Source organism: Rattus norvegicus, chromosome X (genome assembly GCF_021556685.1).
Source record: "Rattus norvegicus strain SHRSP/BbbUtx chromosome X, alternate assembly SHRSP_T2T, whole genome shotgun sequence".
Taxonomy (NCBI): domain Eukaryota; kingdom Metazoa; phylum Chordata; class Mammalia; order Rodentia; family Muridae; genus Rattus; species Rattus norvegicus.
Genome location: NC_141554.1, coordinates 29,129,038 through 29,152,767, shown reverse-complemented (window position 1 = coordinate 29,152,767; position 23,730 = coordinate 29,129,038). Strand labels below are relative to the sequence as shown.

The window sequence follows — 23,730 nt, the reverse complement described above, 5'->3', positions numbered from 1 at the left end:
CCATAAAACTTTATACATTGAAATTTGAATTTTATCTAATTAGGACAATCAAGAGAAATATTCCTGTTTTCTTTTCCTCCAACTATTCAAAAATATACAAATAGGTTCGAGCATAGTCCCTACTTTCTCCTCTAGCAGATTCTCAGGGTATTCGGGCTTCTGTTGGGGTTCCTGGTCCATTTAGAATTGAGTTTTTTGTAGGATAAGAGATAAGACTCCACTTTCATTCTTGCAGCTATCTAGTTTGACCAGCACTGTTTGTTGAAGACACAGTCTTTTTTCCAATAGATTTATTGGCCTTTTTTTCTCACAAATTAGGTGGCTGATGGAGTATGGGCAGATACGTGGGTCCTCAATGTTATTCCATCGATAAATATGTCTGCTTTTATATCAGTATTGTGATGTGTTTTTGTTACTATATCTTTGTTGCACAAGTTGAAATCTGGGATGGCGACAACCTCAACATTTTTGTTGTTGTTGTTCAAGATTATTTTAACTATTCTGGGTGTTTGTATTTCCCTGTGAAATTTAAGATTGTTTTTTTCAATTTCTGTGAAGAACTGTGTTGGAATTCTGATGGGAATTGCACTGAGTCTGTAAATTCCTGTTGGTAGAATGACCATTTTCACAATATTCATCCTACCAATTTGTGAACATAGGAGGTTATTCCACCTTCTGGTGCCCTTCTCAGTTTCATTCTGCATTGTCTTAAAGTTCTTATGATACAAGTCTTCCACTTTCTTAGATTTATTCTAAAGGATTTTTTATTTTGTTTTGAACGCTATTATACATGCAATTATTTCTCCATTTCTTGGTGCATGTTTGCAGTTTTTATATAGGAAGGCTATTGATTTTTATATGCTAATTTTACATCCTGCTACTTAGTTGAAAGTGCATTTATCAACTATAGGAGTTTTTTGTGGAATCTTTAGGAATAGAATCCTATTATCTCCACATAAGGGTATTGTGACTTTTTCCTTTCCTTTTTGTATCCCCTATATCTCCTTCTAGCTAAGACTTTAAGTGCTGTACTGAACAAAGTAGGGCAGAGTAAATGTCCTGTCTTGTTCCTGATTTTAATGGAAATATTTTCAGTTTTTTCCATTGGGAAGATGTTGGCTATGGGCTTGGCTTTATTATATATCCCCTGTGTTCCCAGACTCTCCCAAGACTTTTGTCAAGAATGAATGTTGAATTTTGTCAAAGACTTTCGCTGCATCTAATGAAAGATGTCATGTGGTCTCTATTTTTTGAGTCTGTTTATGTGGTGGATTATGTTTATTAACTTAGGTATGATGAACCATCCCTGCATCTTTGGGATGAAGGTGACTTGGTCATGGTGGATAATCTTTTTCATGTGTGTTTTTGAATTTGGTTTGCAAGTATTTTTATTGAGCTTTTGCATTCATGTTCTTTCAGAAATACATTTTTGTTTGTTTGTTTGTTTGTTTGTTTGTTTGTTTGAGTCTTTGAACGTTTTTAGTATTAGGGTAATACCGGCTTCATAAAATGAATTTGAAAATGCCTTTGTTATGGAATAATTTGAGGAATTGTTGTTTCTTCTTTGAAGTTTTGATAGAATTCTGTACTGAATCCTTCTGGCCCTGGGTTTTTATAAGTTAGATTTTGTGGTTGGTTGTTTTTTGTTTTTGTTTTTGTTTTTGTTTTTGTTTTTGTTTTTTTTTTTTGGTCAAGGCTGGGTCTCACTATATAGTCCTGGCTGACCTGGAACTTGCTCATGAGACTAGACTAACCTCAAACTTACATCCCTCTGCCTCTGCCACTTGTTGGGGTTAAAGGTGTGTGCTGTCACACCCAGCTAAGTTAGAAGAGTTTTTGCTTCAATATCATCACATGTTATGAGTTTGTTTAAATTATTTCACAAGATGACTTAGTGGGTAAAAGTGCTTACAGGGCAAGGTGACTTGAGCTCAATTCCTGGAACCCATACACAGGCAAAAGGAAAGAAACAGTTCCATAAACATTGTTCTCTGATATTCTACACACATGCCACTACACATGCTTGCATGCACATACAACATGTATATATTCATACACAATAAAAAATTAAGATTTTTTTTTAAAGAGCTAAGAACCATTCTTAGTACATGAGCTGTCATTTTCCAATCCCTGGTCTTTACCAATGATGGACCATAGATATGTTAATTCAGGCACTGCCTGCATCACTCTGGGCATTAGTTTAAGAAAATGTAGTGGCATTGAAAAGGATTTTTTAAAGTCACTCAGTAGTTTGACAACCTTTTTAGTGTGCCCTCAGAAATGCCCTCTTCTCCCAGTTCCCAACCAGTTACTATTAAATATCCTCCTCCTCTGAGGAGGACCAGCTATACTCACAATGCTGTTATCCTCAGACCTTGCTCTTTGTAAACCTTTCTTTGTGCTTCTCCTTGTAGTTCTTCCTCCCATGATTTATCTGGCTCATGGGAGCACACCAGCCTACAGCGCACTTCTGACCACTTCAGCTCCATGGGCAGCATAGACAGCCTGGACCACAGCTCCCAGCTCTACCCATCTGGTCACCTCTCATCTGCCAAGTCCAACAGCAGCATTGACCACCTGGGTGGCCATAGCAAGCGAGACTCGGCTTATGGCTCCTTTTCCACCTGTTCCAGCACCCCTGACCACACCTTGCCCAAGGCTGACGCCTCATCCACTGAGAACATTCTCTACAAAGTTGGCCTTTGGGAGGCTTCCAGGCCAGGCAGCAGCCGACAAAGCCAGTCTACAGGTGATCCTCAGGGACTACAGGACAGGCCATCGTCTTTCTTACCTAGGGTTCCTGGTAACAGTAGTAAAAGCCCAAGGCCGGAGGATAATATTGAGCCCAAAATAGCAACTTCTGGGAGATCCAATTTTGGGCCTGTCTGGTATGTTCCTGATAAGAAAAAAGCCCCTTCTCCCCCACCTCTTGGACTTCCTTTGCGCAGTGATAGCTTTGCTGTGGCAGCCAGGGGCCATGAAAAGGCTCGGGGCCCTCCATTCTCAGACTTGGCCAGCATGCAGCACTTTACCACCCTGCCTCATGTACAACCCCGGGGAGACCGCAGAATGGAAACTACTGATCGACAGTGGAAGCTTGCACACCCAAGCAGTGGCAAAGAAATAGGTAATGTGGGTTACCAGCCAGAAGGCCACCTGGATTGCCGTTGGCTGTGCTCTGATGATAGGGCAGGTAGGCCCTCAGGAGCTCCAGGAAGACACCAGTTCTCCCTGTCCAGCACAGATGTGCACTTTCTGAAGTCTTACCATGGGAGCCAACACCCACAGCCGTGCAGTGATGAGAGCCCAAGATTCCCCTCATCACCAAGGGAATTGCTTCGTATAACTCCTAGTGGATGTCTGCAGGAGCCTCCTGAACTGTCTCAGGATGACAACCCTGCTCAGGTGAGGTGGCCCGGTTCTGTTAACCAGAAGCTAGATGACAGAGGGCGGAGCCACTATTTTTCTGTGCCCCACAGGCAGCCAGTGCACGGGAGTGCCCACGTTTTGATACCCCGAAGTGACTATTGGCATTCAGACACAACTCCTGTGGACCTTGAGTGTCCTCTCTTACGCCCAGACCAGAGGGGCTACCCACAGCAGTATGAGGAGACCCCAGCCTCTCATGAGAGAGGCGGGTATCAACAGCTAAATGCAGGGATTGAAGGCTGCTGCTCAGGAATCCATGAGCCTCCTAGAGCCAGCCACACTGTGAGAGCTGGTCTGCAGTGTCCTGGCAATGACTTCAAGTTAGTGGATGCAGAGAGTGGAAGAATTTCTCGTCAGAGAACACCCATGCTGCACTCTCTGACCCAAGATGGTGCATGGAGGCCTGGGAACAGCAAGGATTGTGGAAATGAGAAGCCACCACTGCTTGATGCCCAGGTGGGTAAACCCACACGGAGGAGTGACCGTTTTGCCACAACACTAAGGAATGAGATTCAGATGCGCAGAGCAAAGCTACAGAAGAGCAAAAGCACAGTGACATTAGCTGGAGATAGTGAAGCTGAAGACTGTGCTGGAGACTGGAGAGTTGATGTGGGGGCTGTTCCAGAAGGTTCCTTCCCCAGCACCTATAAAGAGCACCTGAAGGAGGCCCAGACACGTGTTCTAAAGGCCACCTCTTTCCAACGCCGAGATTTAGATCCCACCCCAGCAGATCAGTATCCAGGACCACCAGAACATAGGACTTGTGACCACAGTGCCTCATCTTCTTTATCTTCTTTCCCTGGGGAGCCAGACTCTGCCCCTCGCCTCTGTGAAGCAGGTCTGGCCAAGCCACCCTCTTCTGCAGGTGGTGTTCCCCACATTCTTCGAATTGGAGGCCGGAAACGGTTCACAGCAGAGCAGAAACTAAAGTCCTATTCTGAGCCAGAAAAAATTAATGAAGTGGGGCTTTCAGGGGACCACAGTCCTCATCCTACTATTAGGACATCTGAGGATTCTGTGGGTACATTTGCTGATAGGTGGAAGTTTTTTGAGGAAACAAGCAAATCTCTTCTCCAGAAGCCAGGCCATAGGCAAGCTTTCTGTGGGATCCCAAGAGAAAAGGCTGAGAGGCCTCAGACACAGGGCCATGAGTGTGAGAGTACAGAGCCCTGGTTTCAGAAGAGGTCACGGGCCACCTCTTGTGGAGAGATCCTCAGTGAAGACAGAAAAGTAGAAAAGGCCTCAGAGAAATTGAACCCACCCAGAAGGCTTGGAACCTTTGCAGAATATCAAGCATCTTGGAAGGAGCAGAAGAAATCTCTAGAAGCCAGGAGTTCTGGACGATACCATTCAGCAGATGATATTCTGGATGCTGGCCTAGATCAGCAGCAGAGGCCACAGTACATTCATGAACGGTCTCGTTCATCACCGTCCACAGATCACTATTCACAGGTATGCAGCATACATACTTAGCTTGCACTGAGCACCACCTTAAGATTCTTAAGGCATACCCAACATATATGATGACTCACTACATTGCAAGAGTGTCACTTCTAGTTTGAAAGATAAGGGGATGAAATGGCTTTCAGCACTATCATTTTAAGTGCCATATGTGTACAAAAACATCTCTTTCTTTCCAGCTCCCTCTTCCTTTTCCCTTCACTATCTTTGTACTTAATTAGCTTGTATCTATTCTCATGTTAAGCAAATAATTCTAGGTGTTGGGAGACTATAGGAAGCTGTCTCTATTTAGTGAAGTGAAAATGGGTGCTTTGTGTAAACATATACTAGCCATTTCTTTAAAGATTTTATTGTCATATATATATACATATATGTATGTATGTATGTATGTATGTATGTATGTATGTTTGTATGCCATGTGCTAGTGCTCATGGATCCAAATGGATCCCCTAGAGGGCTGGAGTTACAGTAGATTTTTAAGTGGCCTAATGTGGGTGCTAAGAACTGAACTCCAGTCCTCTCCAAGAATAGCAAGGATTCTGTTTAACCATTTCTCTAGCAAAACCCGCCCATCCACTTTTTAAATATTGATATGGAGTGGGGCTAAAAATAATAAAATTTAAAAGTGATGTCATTTACTATCTAGTATTTAGTCTATTTATACCCTCCACCCAGTTCTTGGGGTTGAAATTTATATTTTCTTTTTTAAATTTATTTATTTTTATTGGACATTTTATATATTTACATTTCAAATGCTATCCCCTTTTCCCCCTCTCCCATCCTCCCTCCCATTCCACCCTCTCCTCCTCCCCCTGCTACTGTGAAAATGCTCCCACTCCCTTCCACCCACTCCCACCTCAGGTAACCCAGTCACAAAAGAAATTTATACTTTCTAGACAAGCAGTCTACCAGGGATCTATACCCACAATTGTCTTTTCACCTTATTTTTCTTTTTTGAGACAGGATCATTTTACAATTTGGACAAGTCTTGAACTTGTGGTCCTCTTTTCTCAGTCTTTTTGAGTACTCTAGATTATAGAATTTTGCTTTGGTAAAATGCATTAGTGATTCATTAACCTAATCCGCTGTTTTTTCCCTCATAGTGCTGGGAGTAGAACCTAGGATCTCATGATTATTAGGCTATATCATCTTACTTAAACTATGCCCACCATACCAGGCTCTCTTGCACTATTTTAAGGTGACAGTTTTGATGTTTGAGTTAAGTTTGAGCTTCTTAGAAAACTATATATTCTTATCAGTACTTTAGTGTCCAGAGTTAGTCACTTTTCCTGTGCTTCTCTTCTTCCTCTGTTTCTCTGTGCTTTTTCTATAGATATGACCTGCGTGGGAAAACGTTATAGTACAGTATTAACAGCCTCATTTTCTTATAAAAGAAGTGCTAGTAACTTGCTTAGCCAATAGCCAACATGTGCATGGAGGGATAGTTGCCTGTTGCTTTTGGCATTTGGTCCTGAAACTCCATGCAGACCTAGGGAGAGCTTGTTTCTGCTCTTTCTAGAGCTGATTTATCCACAATTCAGAATGATCTCTGAGAACTCTGTGCCTTCTCAGTTAGGATTAAGAATCCCAGCCCCCACAAGTCCTAGACTGTGAGGTTTCACAGTAATGACTTCTGACCAGCTGTCTTTTATTGTGTTTCTTTTAGCCAATTGAGTCACATGGTAACAGCTCTCACATAGGACTTCTGTTTCCTGCTTAGAACTGAAGTAGATGCAGGGGTCCTGGGTCAGTGGTCTCAATAAAGTGCCTTGCAGAGATGAAGAGCCATGCCCTGTGACCAGGTCTCAAGTCTGAGGCAACAGGGCTTACCACAGACATTGTGAGACAGGCACACAAAGTGAACCCACAAATGAGGGGTTTCGTAATAACAGCTGTCTTAGGCATGCAGGCAGTTTGATGACTCCATGTCTTATGGTGTTGTTCTTCACAGGAAGTGCCTGTTGAACCAAACAGGCAGGCAGAGGACTCTGGTGGCCAGAAAGAAGCACTTCTTTGTACACTGCAAGCTGAAGAGGGATGCTCTGCTCCAAGGTATGTAAATGGTGAATTTTGGATTGCTGAAAAGTTGTGTTGAAGGTGACCATCTTTGTGGAAGGTTAATGCTAGGTTAACAGAATAAGTCTGGGTCTCGATAATTGAGAGTGATTTCTATCATCACTGAGATCTTAAAGTTTAGAGGAGAGAGAAGCTGTGGGTTCTGCAGCTCTGCCCAGAGAAGCTGGGCAGTAATAGCCTTTAGTGTTCTAAAAATGGCTGTTGTAATTTTCTTTAGTAAAATGCTTTATGGAGACAAAATAAATGTCCAACTTAACATCCTTGAACAAAGTACTCAACTGAAGGGATACTTTTACTGTCTGGCACACAGCTGTGTTTGTGGGCCATGGTCTCAGAATTGTCACAAAGTGTTTTGGCCAAGTTTTCTAAATTGGGCTTATTTAATGAGTTAATCTGAGCTTTAAAATAGAAGTCAATTGACTCCCCAGAGAGAGGCAAGATACATGTTGTAACGGTGTGGCTTGAAACAATGAATTCCAAATTGTTGGGGTAGATAACTATTGAGCTGTGAAAAGGATGAATTTGATTAGATGTGTATACATTGTGATCTTGCCCTTTCTGTGGAAGGGGAAAGTGAAGAGTGTATATTTTCAGGTGTAATATAACCCTGTGTTACAGGGGCTGGTGGAAGGATGGAAATCAGCTTGCACTTTTTTTTTGTTCTTTTTTTTTTCGGAGCTGGGGACCGAACCCAGGGCCCTGCGCTTCCTAGGTAAGCGCTCTACCACTGAGCTAAATCCCCAGCCCCTCACTGTAGTCTTTCTTGAGTGAAGATTTTTCTAATGCCTATGTTGCTATGTTTTCTAATGCCTATAGATTTTTCTATATCCTATGTGGCTGATGTGATATGCAAATAAAACACTTGACTTCAAAGCTCCAGGTTCCATTTGCAGAAATAACCAATTTAGATGAATACTCTCAAGAGCTTTATGTAGTAGGGTCTAGTTTCACATGTTTTCCCACTAACTGTTGTTAGCCCTATTCAAAAGTATCACATGTTTATGTGACTCTGAAGTGACCAGATTGATACTCTGTGCGCCTACCTCAGAAATCCCTGCAATTACTTAACAGTCTGCATAGCTAAACCGATGTACCCATGGGTAAGAAAGGCTGCTGAATAATCCGCCTACAGAATTTAGCAGTGTCTGAGGAGGACAATTAAGCTTTATTCCTGGATTCTGAGTCAGTCACGTGCTAAGCACCAGCTGTGCAGGGTAGGGGGTGCAGCACACTGCTATGTATAGAGAATGTCACCATGGACAGCTATAATGTGCATGTGGTGTGTGTGCACATGTGATTATGTATGTCAGTGGCACTGTCAGAGCTCACAGGGATAGGAAGGGAGGAGGGGCCCTCTGCTTTATTTATCATGGCTGTGTCTTTCAGCTGACTGCTTAACTACTCTGAAGAAATTAGTTCCAGTAGCAATCTGCCTTTGAGTTACAAACCTAGCAATTTTCAAAATCAATCTCTCTCTCTCTCTCTCTCTCTCTCTCTCTCTCTCTCTCTCTCTCTCTCTCTCTCTCTGTGTGTGTGTGTGTGTGTGTGTGTGTGTGTTTGTGTTTAAGGGTGACAGGCCAATGAAAAGTTCATTTTCAGCTTTTTCCAAATTATACATTTCTGGTGGGTCAGCAAGAAAAAAATGCTTAAGACATTTAAAATATAATAAAAAATAAGAGTGTTGCAGAGGTAGTTCATTGGTTAAGAACATTGATTGCTCTTTCAGAGGACCCAGGTTCAAATCCTAGCACCCACATGGCAGCTCACAACTGTCTTCTGATACCCTCATATAGAAATATATGCAGGCAGAAATATCAATGAACTTTTAAAAAAAGAATAATAAAAGTAAAAGACAGTTTTTAATACAGAGATATAAAGATACCTAGTATGCCTACGCAGGTTTAAATAAACATGAGCATGTGTCTGTAAGAAATTAATTACTAATCTGCTATTTGATGCTTGGAAATAAGTGGTTTTTATTTCATTCTTTTTTTTTCCTCCATCTTTATTAACTTGGGTATTTCTTATTTACATTTCAATTGTTATTCCCTTTCCCGATTTCCTGGCCAACATCCACCTAACCCCTCCCCGTTTCTCTATGGGTGTTCCCCTCCCCATCCTCCCCCCATTACCGCCCTCCTCCCAACAATCACATTCACTGGGGGTTCAGTCTTGGCAGGACCAAGGGCTTCCCCTTCCACTGGTGTTCTTACTAGGCTATTCATGGCGACCTATGTGGTTGGAGCCCAGGGTCAATCCATGTATAATCTTTGGGTAGTGGCTTAGTCCCTGGGAGCTCTGGTTGGTTGGCATTGTTGTTCATATGGGGTCTCGAGCCCCTTCAAACTCTTTCAGTCCTTTCTCTGATTTCTTCAACGGGGGTCCCATTCTCAGTTCAGTGGTTTGCTGCTGGCATTCGCCTATGTATTTGCTGTATTCTGGCTGTGTCTCTCAGGAGAGATCTACATCTGGTTCCTGTCGGCCTGCAATTCTTTGCTTCATCCATCTTATCTAGTTTGGTGGCTGTATATGTATGGGACACATGTGGGGCAGGCTCTGAATGGGTGTTCCTTTTTGCATTCTTCTTAGATAACACAAAAATGTTGAAATAGACATTTTTATTTGCTGGTTATTCATCTAAATAGAAATTTATCAAATAGAAATAACTCTTTTAATTTAAAAATTTCTAAATTTTTGAGATACAATGTCACTTCATACCCAGAGACTCCCTGCATAGAGTAGCACCGGTTGCTATCAAACTCATGCTGATCTTCCTACCTCAGAACTTGCTGGGATTTCAGGGGTGAGGTATCACATGCAGCTAGTAACACCTTTTTGTGTGTGTATATAAGGTCCTGTAGGACCTTACCAGGGAAAGAATTATAAGTATTTATAGCTAAACAGAAAGTACATAATCTTAGAGGGAGACGCTGGACATACAGAATATGCCTGTAATCCCAGCACTCAGGCTGAGGGGGGAACTCATAAATTCAAGAGCAAGACCTTTTCTAGTATAAACAAACAAAAAGGTACTTGGAACATCAGAAATCAGTGGGGGAGTCTACCGGTTAAGGGGAAAACAAAACACTGGGTAGCTGGGAAGGCTGACCACAAAATGGCAGATCCAGTGGCATTTTCTCCCCTCTATTACACCTGATCTTGAGCAGTCCACTTCACTTGTTCCGACTGTCTGTTCTGAAGATATTTTCCTAAAGGTTCTCACTGTTCTATGGGATTTCAGACTGAATACTCAAGCTTATTACAACCAGCAGGGTCTGTTTCTTGCAAATGCATTCAATCATTAACTTGAGAGTCCCTTAGATGTTCAGTATCTGATTTCTTAAGAGTTATCATTTAAAAAAAAAGCAAAACATGTTCTCACAGGATCTAGTGAGATGGTTCACCTGGTTAAGGCCCCTGCCACCAAACCTGTAGACTAGAGTTCCATCTTTTGAATACATATAGTGAAAGGTGTGAACTTGCTCCTCTGTTTTCCTCTGATGGTCATGTTTGTAGACTCCATCTCCTTGCTATGTCTTCTGTCCTCATTTGTTTACATTGTGGGTTTCTCTGTTCCTAATCTCTAGTTCTTACAAGGACACCAAACAGATTAGTTTTGAGCCACCCTAGTGACCTCATTTCTCCTTAACCACCACTTTAAATGTCTTGTTTGCCTACATAGTTATACTCTGAGATACTGAAGATAGGACTTCAACACATTAATTTGGAAGGAGGTCTCAATTCAGGTCCTAACACTAGGAGAGATGCCCCTCCCTTTTCCACGTACCTTTATGCTAGTGAGTTCTATTCCTGTGTCAGCTTTCTCACACTCACAAGTGAAAGGAAAGCACTTACAATGAAGAGTAATAAAAGCTTCTGTCTTATATGTGGTGGCAAATGGGACAGCAAGATGGTAGTTGTGGGGTTCAGAACACTGTATTACAGCAGCCTTATTGTATAGCTCCCAACTCTGTTCAGTAATGCTGCTTTTCAGAGTTTGACTTTGTAAGACATTTCTCTTGGTTAAGAATATGATGTCTAAAAAAAAGAATATGTCTACTTCCTTTTCCATCCTTTCCTCCACCAGAACTCCTTTTCTCAGTTCTTTGTTAGATAATTGTAATTGGCTTCCTGGAATTCCTAAAATGCTTTAAATTCTACCCTTTCTCTTTCTATTTTTCCATTTTATGCCACTACTTTCTAAATTAGACAGTCATTAGTAGACACTAAGGTTAAACCTCAGCCAAAGAGGAACAGGTAACCCTACTCCTGTATGTTAGGGATAAAAGACTGAAGCCATCTAGGCCATGTGTGCTGCTATCCTACTAACATTATTCTGGAGCATAGCACATCCTTTTTGCAAAAAGAAATGACCAGATTGACTTACTTTCATCTTGTTCATGTATTACTTCTTGTGACAGCAAAATTCTTTTTTTCCTTATACCCTCAAAGTAGATGCCCGTTATATTACAAACAATGATATCCTTTACCAGTTGAGATATCGGGTAGAGAATGATATCATGGATATATTTCCTGTTCCTTTGTCCTGCTCTCTGGACTCCCCCTCCTCATTCCTGATAGGCAGTTTGGAAGAACAGGATTTTAATTTTTTATTACTGTTTATCAGACAAAGTTCCTATATAGATTAGGTGCCAAGTAAATGGTTGGTGAATGAATACATTAGTGAATTGATAGATGGGTAAGGGAACAGACAAATCAACCAGTCCTTGGGTAGATGGATACAGAGAAGGGTAGGTAGATGGATGAATGGTTAGGCACTTGAATAGATGAGTTGGCAGATAGAAGGATGAATGAGTTGATTATGGATGGATATGTCATGAGTATAGTCTAGAGTTCTTCAATTAGATTCATTTTCTCTGCCAGTCAAAGAAGTAAAAGGCAAAAAAAAAAAATGTGAGCATGACAGGTAGCAACAAACAAGAACAAACAGAATCAGCAGTTGAAAGGCATTTATTGGGGGTGAGGAAACAGGTTTATGCAGCAGACCCACAGAGAAAAATGACCTTCTAAAGCCTGGGGGAGGAAAGAAATCAGGACACCCAAAATCCAGTCTGTTCACAAAAGGGCTAGGTATTTTTAAAGTCTCTGAAGAGTTTTTCTCCCCTAATTTAGAGTCTGCAGTTTGAGAAAAGGTTAATAGGCCCAACTGTTGAGCCAGGCCATCAGCAGGCACCCTACTGGCAGGAAGAAAGCCCACAAGGTCTTGAAGATCAGGCTTTTGTCTCAGGTTAGGAGGTTGAGGAGGAAACAAGCCATCTTAGAAGCTCACCATCTTTTAATAAGTAGCTATGGCATCTCTCTATCTGATGGCCTACCAAGGAGTTTGTCTAACTCATAGACCCTCAAGTAGATGGTTGTTTGGATGGATAAATAAGGGGTTGATGGAGACATGGGTGGGGGATGCTAGACGGTGAATGAGCAGACAGAAGGAAGAATAGGTGAGTAGATGAATAGATGGTTTGCTGCTCAACCTTCCTTGAGTCATTGCTAAGCATTCCATGGTAGTACATGTTCTGTGTTGAAATTTTACAAAAGATTACTAACATTTAGTTAAATGCTAGTAAGTGAAATGGGCTTTACTATCTACACTTGTTCCAAAGTTAAGACATAAGCATCTCTGAAGAAATCATTAAACTGACTTGTTTCCCATAATCATATTTTAACCCTTATAAGAAAATTAACATACTACATTTGGTTTTTGCTCCTCACGTTTAGCCTCTTCTGTAAAGATAGTGTCCTAGGATATGCTACAAAATTGGGCTGAGATGAGGTCTGGGGATGACCACCACAGCTGGTCTGCCACTGACTTCAAAATTCTATTTTATCCAGATGAGGGAAGGAAAGAAGTTATTCCTATAGAGCTACAAAACTGAATTCATGTGGGGGGATTCTTTAGAGACATTTTGCTCTAATATAAAATGCATTAACCAGCAAAGCAAACCCACTTTGGGTGTTTGCTCTTGAGAGGGAACTTGGCGTGTAGAAATTATTGTGAAGACCAATTTCCTCTTTAGAAAACCAGCTTCTGCCAAGTGGATTTTGGAAGTAACAGAGATTGATTATGGGAGAGCTCTACCCTATGTTCATGGCTTTAGGGCAGATGTTTATTGTCCCTGGCCTTCAATTAGCTGTCCAGCAATTGCAGCCTGCCTTTTCTAAAGGACTGTGCTAGGTAATTATGCATCCAGTGCTGGGTGGGTCAGGCTAAAAAGGTGAAACTTAAGCTTGGAAGATGAGGGATAAGGGAGGGTGGACAGGGATGAGGGGCCAGAACTTCCATTCCACAACACCAGGCAGAATTCTGAACTGAAGCACTCTTTCTGAATATGCAAACACAAGACCATCGTTCCAAAAAATGAAAAACAGCAACTGCCAGAAAAAGACAGAGGCACAAGACTGGTTGGTTGGTTGGTTGGTTGGTTGGTTGGTTGGTTGGGTGGTTTCTTGAAACAGTGTCTCTTCATGTAGGCCCTGGCTGTCCTGGAGACCAGGTTGGACTCACACTCATGGAGATCCACCTGAGATTAAAGGTGTGTGCTACCACATGGGCAGACTTTGTTTTCATGTCTGTTATTAGTTCCTCTTCTCATTGCTGTGACAAAAATATTTGAAAAAGTGGCTTAAGGAAAGGTGTATATTGGTTCATAGTTGGAGAGGGTACTATTCTCAATGGTAAGGAACTCACAACAGCAGGAGTGTGAGGAATGTGAGGCAGCTTCACTTTGTGTCCATAATCAGGAACCAGGAGAAAAGAATACTGCTGCTTAACTCAGTTTCTCCTTTTATTCTCCCCATGGGATTACTGCCCACATAGGGTGGATCTTCTTCTCAATTAACCAATCTAGAAATACCCTTATAGATTTTTGGTTTTCAGAGTACTGAAAAGTAGACTCTAGAAGCAGGCAGCCACTTGTGGGTATATTCAAGAAGCTTTCCCTTTGCTACTTTCTCTGTACGTTAGCCCTTATATAGTAGAGCTATAAACTATTAGGTCTGTGGCTGATCTTTAGGAAAGCAAAGGTCAATTGAACTTAAGCTATCTCATAAGACAGCTACAGGAATTGGAACTCTTGACTTCCCTTAACATGCATAGGCTTTGTAGGTACACACATGGGGGGAGGGAGTACGCATCCTGGATGTTATTTGTTTGTAAATTTACCTTAAATCCCAGCCTCTTAAGTTGTGGGTCATAACCTCAGGCTGTGTGTGAATGTGAGTCACAAGACCTTGATAAGAAAAAAAAAGATTTCTAAACATATAAGAACCAAAACCATATTAAAAGTCAAATGGGTAAGAAATCTGAAGTGTTTATGGCAGTGCTGGCCCATGGTGTATGTATCTCATGACTGTGCTGCAGCCTTAGTTCTGAACACATAGCAAAATATACTTTTCATTGCACATTCTGTCACAGTGTGCATTGCCAGCAGGCTTTTCTTGAAATACCTTGACTCCAATTTGAGAGTGCTGTATAGAATATATTTGGAAAGGAAAGCAAAGGACAAGGAGAGACAATATATGAATAGGGATCACAGTAGCTTAAGAAGTCTCTCTGTCAGCTTTTCTCAAGGGCACAGCCCTCAGTGCTTTTGTTTTTTGTTTTGTTATATTGAGATAAAGTCTTGCTATGTAGTCCACCTGGCTTGGAAATCGCCATGTAGCCTTAGCTAGTTGTGAGCACATAATCTTCCTGCCTCAACCATCCAAATAGTGGGATCCCAGGTGTGCACATCATTCTATCTAGTAGGAAATGAGCCCTTTAAGCTGACATAAGTTTTGCAGTTTGCTTGCATACAAGTTTGCCAAATTGTTTAGTGGTTTATAGACCAACAGCTATAGAGAGAAAATAAAACAGGTTTTATGTTTATACGTATTAGATACTACAACAAAAAATACTACCATGTATATAATTGATTCAGAATATGTCAGTCCAAAAAATTAGTTTAATGGCTTACCAGGAATAAGAGGGGAACGTGGACAGTTAGCAGGACTGAAAAATCTTAGAATGATTTAGAAGGGTTTGAGCATCTTATAAATTCTGGTAATTATGCCTTACTCTAAGAGGTATGTGTATGGAAACCCACATATGGAAACCTGTATGTCATAAAAGTACTTTCCCTTTAGAAGTAAAGAATCTCCTTTAAGAATTCTTTTGTGTCCTCTTTTTTTTAAATAGCCCACCTGTTCTGATTTATGCTGCCTATATACTCATGGGTGTCAGGCTCCATTGGCATGAAGTTGGGAGGGTGGTATGAAGTGGAAGTCGATCTGGGTGGAATTAAGTGTAGGGTAATGGGAGGTAAGTATGATGAAAATACGTTGTGGGCATGTATGATGTTTTCAAAAATTATTTTATTTTTTAATGTAGTTTAAAATTGTAACAATTAGACTCGGGGATACCTTAGTGTGTAAAGGTACTTGCTATCAAGTTTGGTGACTCAGTTTGACTTCCAGTATCTATACAATGAAAAGAAAGAACCAGCTCCTACAAGTTTATGTGGACTGATGCTGTGATGTTAATCTAATACTAATAATTCAATCAGATATATATGGGGGGGAGAGAGAGACACACACAGAGAGAGACAGAGAGAGACAGAGAGAGAGAGAGAGAGAGAGAGAGAGAGAGAGAGAGAGAGAATATGAGAATGAACATATTTCTGAACTGCAGCCCACACCTAAGTCTTAATCCCATAGGAAGGACCAGAGCCACCTTAAAGACTTGTTGGGGAATATCAAAGGTGGGTAAACCTGGAAGAGATTGAAAAGGAAGGAGATGAACACATACACACAAACAAATAAATCCAGAACCCACAATGAGGACACATATCAGGGCTCCTGAATCCTATAATGAATCAAGCTGGAACATTTGAAGCAGCAAAATAAAGTAGTGATGGTTATCAGCCAACGTGTAGAATAAATTCATGGTGCTTACAAAAATGAATGAATAAATTAATACATGGGCAATAGACAAGTCTATCATGTAGACAAAATGTGAGAACACTCTACTCTCATGATTTTGATCTAAAGTATCTCCCAGAGTTACTATGCTAAAGGCTTGATAGCAAACTGATGGCTTTTGGGAAATAACTAGATCGTGAGAGCCCTAACCAAGTGAATAGAGTACTGGGGGATGGTAGAATCTTTGGGAGCTGGGTGTGATTGGTGGAAGTGGGTTATCTGAGTGTATCCTTGGCTATCTTCCCCTAAGTCTCCATCCTCCTTTCTGCTTCCTGAATGCTATACAATGATAGCAAGCATCATGTTTACTAGAGGTGCTGTGATATTTTGACCTTACCTTATGTAGTTGACCACAGTGATACTTTGCCTCACTCAGGCCCAAAACAAAGCAATGGAATCAGAGTAATCTTGGATTGAATCTTTGAATCCATGAACCAAAATAAAGCCTTTATCCTTTAAGTTGTATTTTTCAGATATTTTGTTATAGCAGTGGGAAAATTCAGTATGTCTACCCTCAAGAAGGTGGAGCATAACTCTGGGCCTTCAGTCATTTGGTAACATCCTGTAGAAGAATGCAGGCTAAAGAGTACAGAGAAAGCTTACAGATTGACCACATGATTGGATTGATACCAAAGAAATAAGACATGTTAGCATTATGTACCCTTTGTATGGTGATGACAAAAATAATTTACCTCTGTAGTCTTTACCCAGAAATTCATAGACACAATCTAACGGGGGAAAATCAAATGAATAGCATGTTACAGGTGCCTGAAAAATCCTCAAAAATATCAAGAACACCAAAACAAAGGGAACAAAATATCTTAGACTACAGGAAAAGCTGATCACCTCCTACCGCTGCTTACCTCATATCATTGAGAAGCAAAAAGGGAAGGGGTGGATTTAGGACAAGATAGATTCTGCAAGGGCACACCCCCCAGTGTGTCTAGTCACAACCAAAAGGATCTACTACCAAATATTTCTGTTGTTTAAGGTATGGTCCCACTATGTAGTCCTGGCTGGCCTGGAGCTCACTCTGTAGACCAGGCTGGCCTCACTCAAAAAGGTCCTCCTGCCTCTGCCTCCTGGGTGTCAGAACTAAAGACATGTAGTACTGTTCAAACACCACCAGGTAGGTATTTTGAACCATTCTGGAGGCTAAAGTCCAAGGTTAAGGCACTAGCAGATTTGGTGCCTTTTGAGATCTCATTTTCTGGCCTAAAGAAAAATATTTATACTTTGTGTTCCCACATAAATTCAGTAATCCCTCTAATGAGATATCCACTCTCCTGAACTTTTACTCCCCAAATGCTCTACCTCCTAGTTCTTAAGAGGTTAGGGTCAGTTAGTTGGTTGGTTTTTAAGAAGGGTTTGACTATAGCTCAGATTATCTATGAACTCACAATCTTCCAGCCTCACCCTCTGCTGTGTGACATTGTTCCTTGAGAGATGTGAACAAATGTCACTCATCCCAGATAGGGATCTGATGACAGACCAAAGTACAAATAGTGCAAAAGTCAAACTTGGTCAACCAGTGACATTTAATGGGGTTATTTACAGGAATATGGGTGAGGGGTTATTTTCAGGAACAGAAAGGTCTCAAAGACATATGCATCACCAAAGCCTATCCCGGCGTGGGTAACAGCTTATAAAAGCTGGAGACCTGGAGCACACAATACAACTTACAGGCATCAAGTTGGAAAGTGTCTTTTCCAGGCAGCTCAGTATGTCTTGAGAGTCTTCTAGGTAGCTCAACTACTCTCTGCTTCTTCCAGGCTTGTCTGAGTCTTCTCGGCAGCCTTTATTGTGTTTATACTTTTGAGAAGGGAAACGCCCAGTGTATGTAGTCGGCTCCAGGGACTTCCTGAAGCTGTTGAGTCTTTTTTACATCCTGTTTTAACAAGCTTCCCTATAGGTTGGAGTGTTTTGCTGACTCTTAGAATATGCTCCCTTTTTGTATTCTGCATCTTAAAGAGTTTCCCTCTAATGAAAGGTCTTTACCTAGTACACTGCTACACAACAGCTTCACCCTGAATTCTGACATTATCCATTTCATCTCCACGTCTGCATGGTTATGCTTTTAACATATGCATTTGAGGGGAGGGAGAAACTTTCAGTGTTATAACACTATCACGATAAAAGGGGCTTAAGAAAACATAGTCACTATATACAATGTGGTGCCTGCCTGGGATCCTAGGCCAGGAAAGGAACAATAATATATGATAATTAGTAAAATATAAAATAACTTATAAAATATAATATTATTAAAATGATATAAGACTTTTAGTTAATATTAATGTATTAATATTGAGGTGCTCATTAGTACAATAGGTAGTGCATCAGTCTCAAAATATTGGTTGATTAACTGGGATAAATACATATCAGACTATTTTCCATCACAACAAAATGATTGAAATGATGAATTTATAAAGGAAAAATGTTGCTTTGGCTTATAGTTTCAGAGGTTTCCACCTACATTTGATTACATTGCTTTTAGGCCTCTGATGGAGCAGCACATCATGGAAGAAAGACATGATGGTAAAAAAAATTCATGGCAGCAGAGTGGGAGAAAGAGGGAACTGGTGTACTACAGTCTCCTTCAAGTATATAATCCTAGTGACTTAACTTCCTTTGTGGAGGCCCTACTACCTAAAGATGCTTCCACTTCATAGTAGGACTGTGAGAGATACATAAGATTCAAAAGACAGAATACTATATCATACAAATCTGAAGCTTAGTAATAAAGGACACTTGGTCTATTATATGGGAACTCGTTCCTTTTAACATTCTATTAATTATTTTTTTATTTGAAAATGAAATATTTGTGTTAGGGATATACCCAGTTGGTAGAATACTTGATTAACACTTTAACATGTACAAGTCCCATGGGAGAGGAAGGCAAGGATGGGGATGCTAGGGAGGTGACATCACTGTATATGATAATACATAAAATACTATGTGGACATGAAAAACAGTGGAAAGAGTATGAGCTTTTCAATCAAAAATACAGGGTCAAATCTTTACTGTGTGTCCGGCTACCCAGATTTAATAACCTCTTATAAGCCTTTCTTGTAAATTTAAGCATTTAGTGGAATCCAAGTTAGTATACCACAGAGACATCTATATATCATTGTCCACTGAAGCACTGTTCACAGTAGCCAAATTATTAAATTGGCCTGGGTATCCCATAAACAGAATAGTAAAGAAAAATGTAGGCTGCTGAGTATATATATTTTACTTGGTCACAAAGAAAAATGAAATCATGTCATTTGAAGAGAAATAGATGAAACTGGAGATCACTGTGTTTAGTACAATAAGCTATATCAGGAAAAACTTTTTCTCGTGTGGCAGCTAGATTAAATACATACACATGTATATGCATATGACATGAAAGTAGTAGAAAGGTTAGTGTTTGTGAAGATGAAGGATAAGAAAAGGGGGTAAAGGAAGATAATAGAGTATTTGCATAAACTATGTAATTTAAATGTATAAAATTATAAGAATGAAACCGATAATGCTGTAAAAGTGAATATGTGCTAATAAAAAGGTAAATGCTTAATGGATATAATGTCAATAGACTAGCAGTGTACTACATTGGCGGCTGCAAAATAGCATGTTATTTGGTGAAATGAGCTGGAGTCTGAAATAATTACTGTGTATTGAGAAGAGCTTTATGTAAACAAGCTGGAAAAAGAAAGCCCTGGTGGCTAAACCCAGGACTCAGATGTTGAGAGCTGTCTAGGTGGGAAGGAGCTATGAAGAAAATTTGTGAGGGGGCAATTTCTGTTCAGCACCCATGGTTGGGGGCTGTGGTCAGAGTGGAGGTGGGGCAGAGTCTTTAAATGCAAGTCATTGTGATGTGATGAATTGAGTGAGTTGGGGTCAGTCTGGTTGCTTTGTCTTCTTGCCCCAGTGCCCTTGCACACAGGAAAAGTTCTGAAACACTTTGTTTGTTAGCTGATGGATTACATTCCTAATGAGTGTGTAATCAGTGTAAGAATATCCACCAACATAAAATAGGCTATTGAGTGTCTTCTTTAACTTCATTGTAGTTGTAGAGTTGGATGTGTATGCCTGTGATAGCCTTGGTGAGAGCTCTTAAGTAGAATTCATGAATGACATTTTTGCAGAGGGCTCTTCTTCTATATTTTCCACTTTTTAGAAAACAGAAAAAGAAAGGACCTCCCCCCGCCCCCGTGCCTAATAGCAGTTTTAAAAAGAGAAGCCTCTTACAAATTAATCATGGGAAGTGTTGGGAATATTCCCTGAGACCAGATACACTGGTTTTTGGAGTTGACAGCACCTTCATAAACTTGTGCATCATAGGCAGCAGGCTCTGATATTCCAGCTGTTGCCAGCATGCCTTCGTGACTCCACAATGCTGTAGGCAGCAGGATTCTGCGGTGGCAGAGGCGGGCTTTGGGTCCCTGAAGCACTTAGCTGTCTTTGCAGGCTGAATGAGCCACAGTCTACAGCAGCAAGCAGGGGTGCAGGTAAGAGACTCTAGTGCTCCTTCACAGGGTATCTTATCCTTGAGGGGAACTGTTTTAAAAAATCACTTGTGCTATTTGAGAAGGGGGTGTAGTTCCTAATGCCTCTTTTGTTCTACAGCCTTAAAGGGCAGGTTGTTTGTCAGCTCACAATGGCGTGGGTCTGATCTGGCAAGATCTGCAAACATTCTCATTGTTTATTGTTCTGTCTAAAGATGAAAAATCATGCAAATCGGGGTTCAGATTCTGGATGGAGCGCTCTGTAAGCATGCACACATGTGAGAGGGGGCATATTTGTCCATGCTGCGTGCATGTTTAAGGACACAGACAGTTTTTGCAGCCTTGATTTTTAAAGCTAGATGAAAGCACATTGAAACTGAAAGCTGCCGTTCCTAACTGGTGGCACTGGTAGCCCTTGCTGTGTGGAAAAATTGCTCTGTGTGAGTTCTGCACATGGATGAGCGGAGTATGCAGGAAGGAGGAATCTGTGAAGACCTGTCTGCATTGCCGTTTCTTTTTCAATAGCCATAAGATGCAGGCATTCTCACTCCTGAGACACTGAGTGTGGACACTGAAAAAAATGGTGAGTTAGCCACATCCAAATTGGGGGGTGGTGAGGGAGTAAAACCAGGTGTGCATGCTTGGTCATGCAAACGGTCCATGTGTACATTCACACAGCTTGCTAGCTGCAGTGAAAAAAAAAACTATAAGGAGAAAATGGTATCTCTGTGGCTTTTAATATTTTAGTTCCTATAATATATTATTTGTTTTGATCGTGGTAATGTTCTTTCTTTAAATGTGTTATTATACATGTGATTGCATTTTCCATTCTGCCTCTTTCATTGTGATTAAAAATGCAGGTTATTATTTTGGGCCATGTTGCTAAATGATGAATTGCCTTTGCTGCAGGCAAGGAAGCTTTTGCATGTGTAGAAAGAATGACATTTTCACAGGGAAATTACTGCATAGCTATCTCTATACACACATACATACACTATCTGAGTCTGTATTCACTGACTCATGGGAGTAGGTGTCATCTTGAATTGCACATTTAGGCATTGATTGTGCCAGTGCAGAGGCAAAAAAAAAAAAAAAAAAAAAAAAAAAGAGGAGGAAAAAAAGCAAATTAAGAGGAAAGGTTTTCCCAAATCTGGTAGCATTGTAACTAAATAGCTTGCTGTCTACTGACTATATTTCTTAAATGGTTGGAAAATAATTTAAGCGTAAAATATTGGAAAAAATTTGAATGTTGGCATATTTTCTGGTTGAAGTAGATATAAATATTTTTGAAGATTTTGTCATAGGGGAGAGTATTGCTTTTATGGTGGAAAAGGGGACTAGTCTGTATACTTTATCGTATGTAGTAGAAAAAACATTTTATGTATACATATGCGTGTGCATGCACACACACACACCTCCTTAAGGAGAAAGTTTGCAGGGGCATTCTTGTTCATTCAAGCATTCACAAAGGTATTTTTGCAACATTCTGGAAATAATCACTAATGTGTTTCAACTAGATGGGTTACAGAAAGCTTCTGCTACCCAGCTGCAGTGACAAATGACTTAGTAACTGCCTGTTAACCGCCGCATGCTTTGCACAGACTGGCCACTCCCCCAAAGTCTGACTTTGGATGCTGGAGGTTGGGGAAGGTAATAATTTATATGGCCTTTTAGAATGCATTTATATGACGCTTTACTGCTTTAGATTGTGTGTGTGTGTGTGTGTGTGTGTGTGTGTGTGTGTGTGTGTGTGTGTGTGTTGATCATGGGTGGGGAGCCACAGGAAAAAAAAGCTGGCATTTTATGTCTTTCCCTTTTCTTGGACACTAGAGGTTTTACCTGGCTTCAGCTAGAGCAAGTTAGCAGTCGGATCGTATCATTGATAGGAGGATTGCAGACATTTCTGGATGTCCAAAGATATCCAGAATCTATTTAATTATTCACCCTTTTTACCCCCACCCTTTTAAAATAAATTTTTAGATAGAGTGGGAAGATAGCTCAAATTAATATAAACAATTAAAGAGAGAAAATTAAAACCATCTTTAATCCCCTCACCCAGTAATTCCACTATAGAACACGAAAGTGTGTGTATTGAAGTCTTGTTTCGACACGAATATATAATTTGCATATGCAGTCATTCTCCACATAGTATATGCAAACTGCCTTTAAAACATACAAAAACATTTTATATGTAGTATAACTGGTATCCTAAGATATGAGAAATCTGTCTTACAGTATAGACATTAAAGCTGCTTCTAGCCATTCACAATTACAAATAATACTTTAGTAAGATATTGTACTGAGACAGCCATACACTTCCATGTAGATTGTCTTAAGGCATGATAGATAGGTATTTAGGAAACATCACCTTGTGGACCTATGAAGAGTATCATTGTTATTTATGCTTCATTCACCAGCAGCTTAAGATTGTGTTTTTCTCACAATTTTACCAATATTACACATTAATTTGGAATTCTGTGGTTTATTAAGTAACCTACTCTTAACATGCATTTCTTAGGGACTCTGGAGAGGCAATCTTTTTTGTATATTTATTGGCCTTTTTTTTATTCATTACTGTTCACATTTCTATTAAAAGTGGGCCTTTCTTAATCACTGTCATTTAGGTAACAATACATTTGTGCAGTATGGTGTATACTTTTCAAACATTTACAGTTGGTTAGGGTTAGATTATTTCTAACCTTAACCACTTGTTATTGAATCCTCTTGTTGTGGCCGACATTTGGTGACTCTCTAGTACCACTTCTGTGTTTTAGTGGCCACCAGCTTTTAGCAACTATGTGTTATTGTTCCCAGTATGTAGTTAACCAATTGTATGGCATTACATGCAACCATCTACACTTCTGACAATTCTGAAATGGTCTATAATGCTTTGAAAAGAAGAAAGAGTGGCTAAGGATGATGTGTTATGTTGTATTATAAAAGAAATGGAGAACTCAGAAGACAGATTTAAATCCTAGCTTAGAACAAATTTCTTGCTTCTGGTAGGGCTTGCTAACAGTTTGTAGGAGATTGAAGTGTTCAAGTCTTAAAGGACAGTGCCGTGTCCCATGTACTCTGCTATGTTCTTAGTCTGCAAAGTATTTGGTAAATGAACTGGCTATTCTGGGGACTTGAAAAATGTTTGTGATCCTAGCATTTGTAGTTGCTAAAGTAGGAGGACACTGAGTTCAATGCCAGAGTGAGCTACTATGCATTAAGATGCTGTCCTAAACAAACAAAAAAAATTGAAAATTGGAAGAGGGATTCAAGCTTGATCTGAGTGCTATAAACCAGTCATCAT

At 40.4% G+C, this 23,730-nt stretch overlaps 1 protein-coding gene across 9 annotated transcripts in view; it reads left to right on the top strand.

Moving 5' to 3' along the window:
• Positions 1-23,730, top strand: part of Shroom2 (shroom family member 2) — a 171,281-nt gene that overhangs the window by 123,328 nt on the left and 24,223 nt on the right. For 3 of the 9 annotated variants that reach the window (NM_001434185.1, NM_001434186.1, NM_001047893.4), the window contains 2 exon segments: positions 2,415-4,881; positions 6,842-6,942. In NM_001434185.1, the coding sequence (NP_001421114.1) occupies positions 2,415-4,881; positions 6,842-6,942 (2,568 nt within the window). 9 annotated transcript variants of the gene reach the window in all.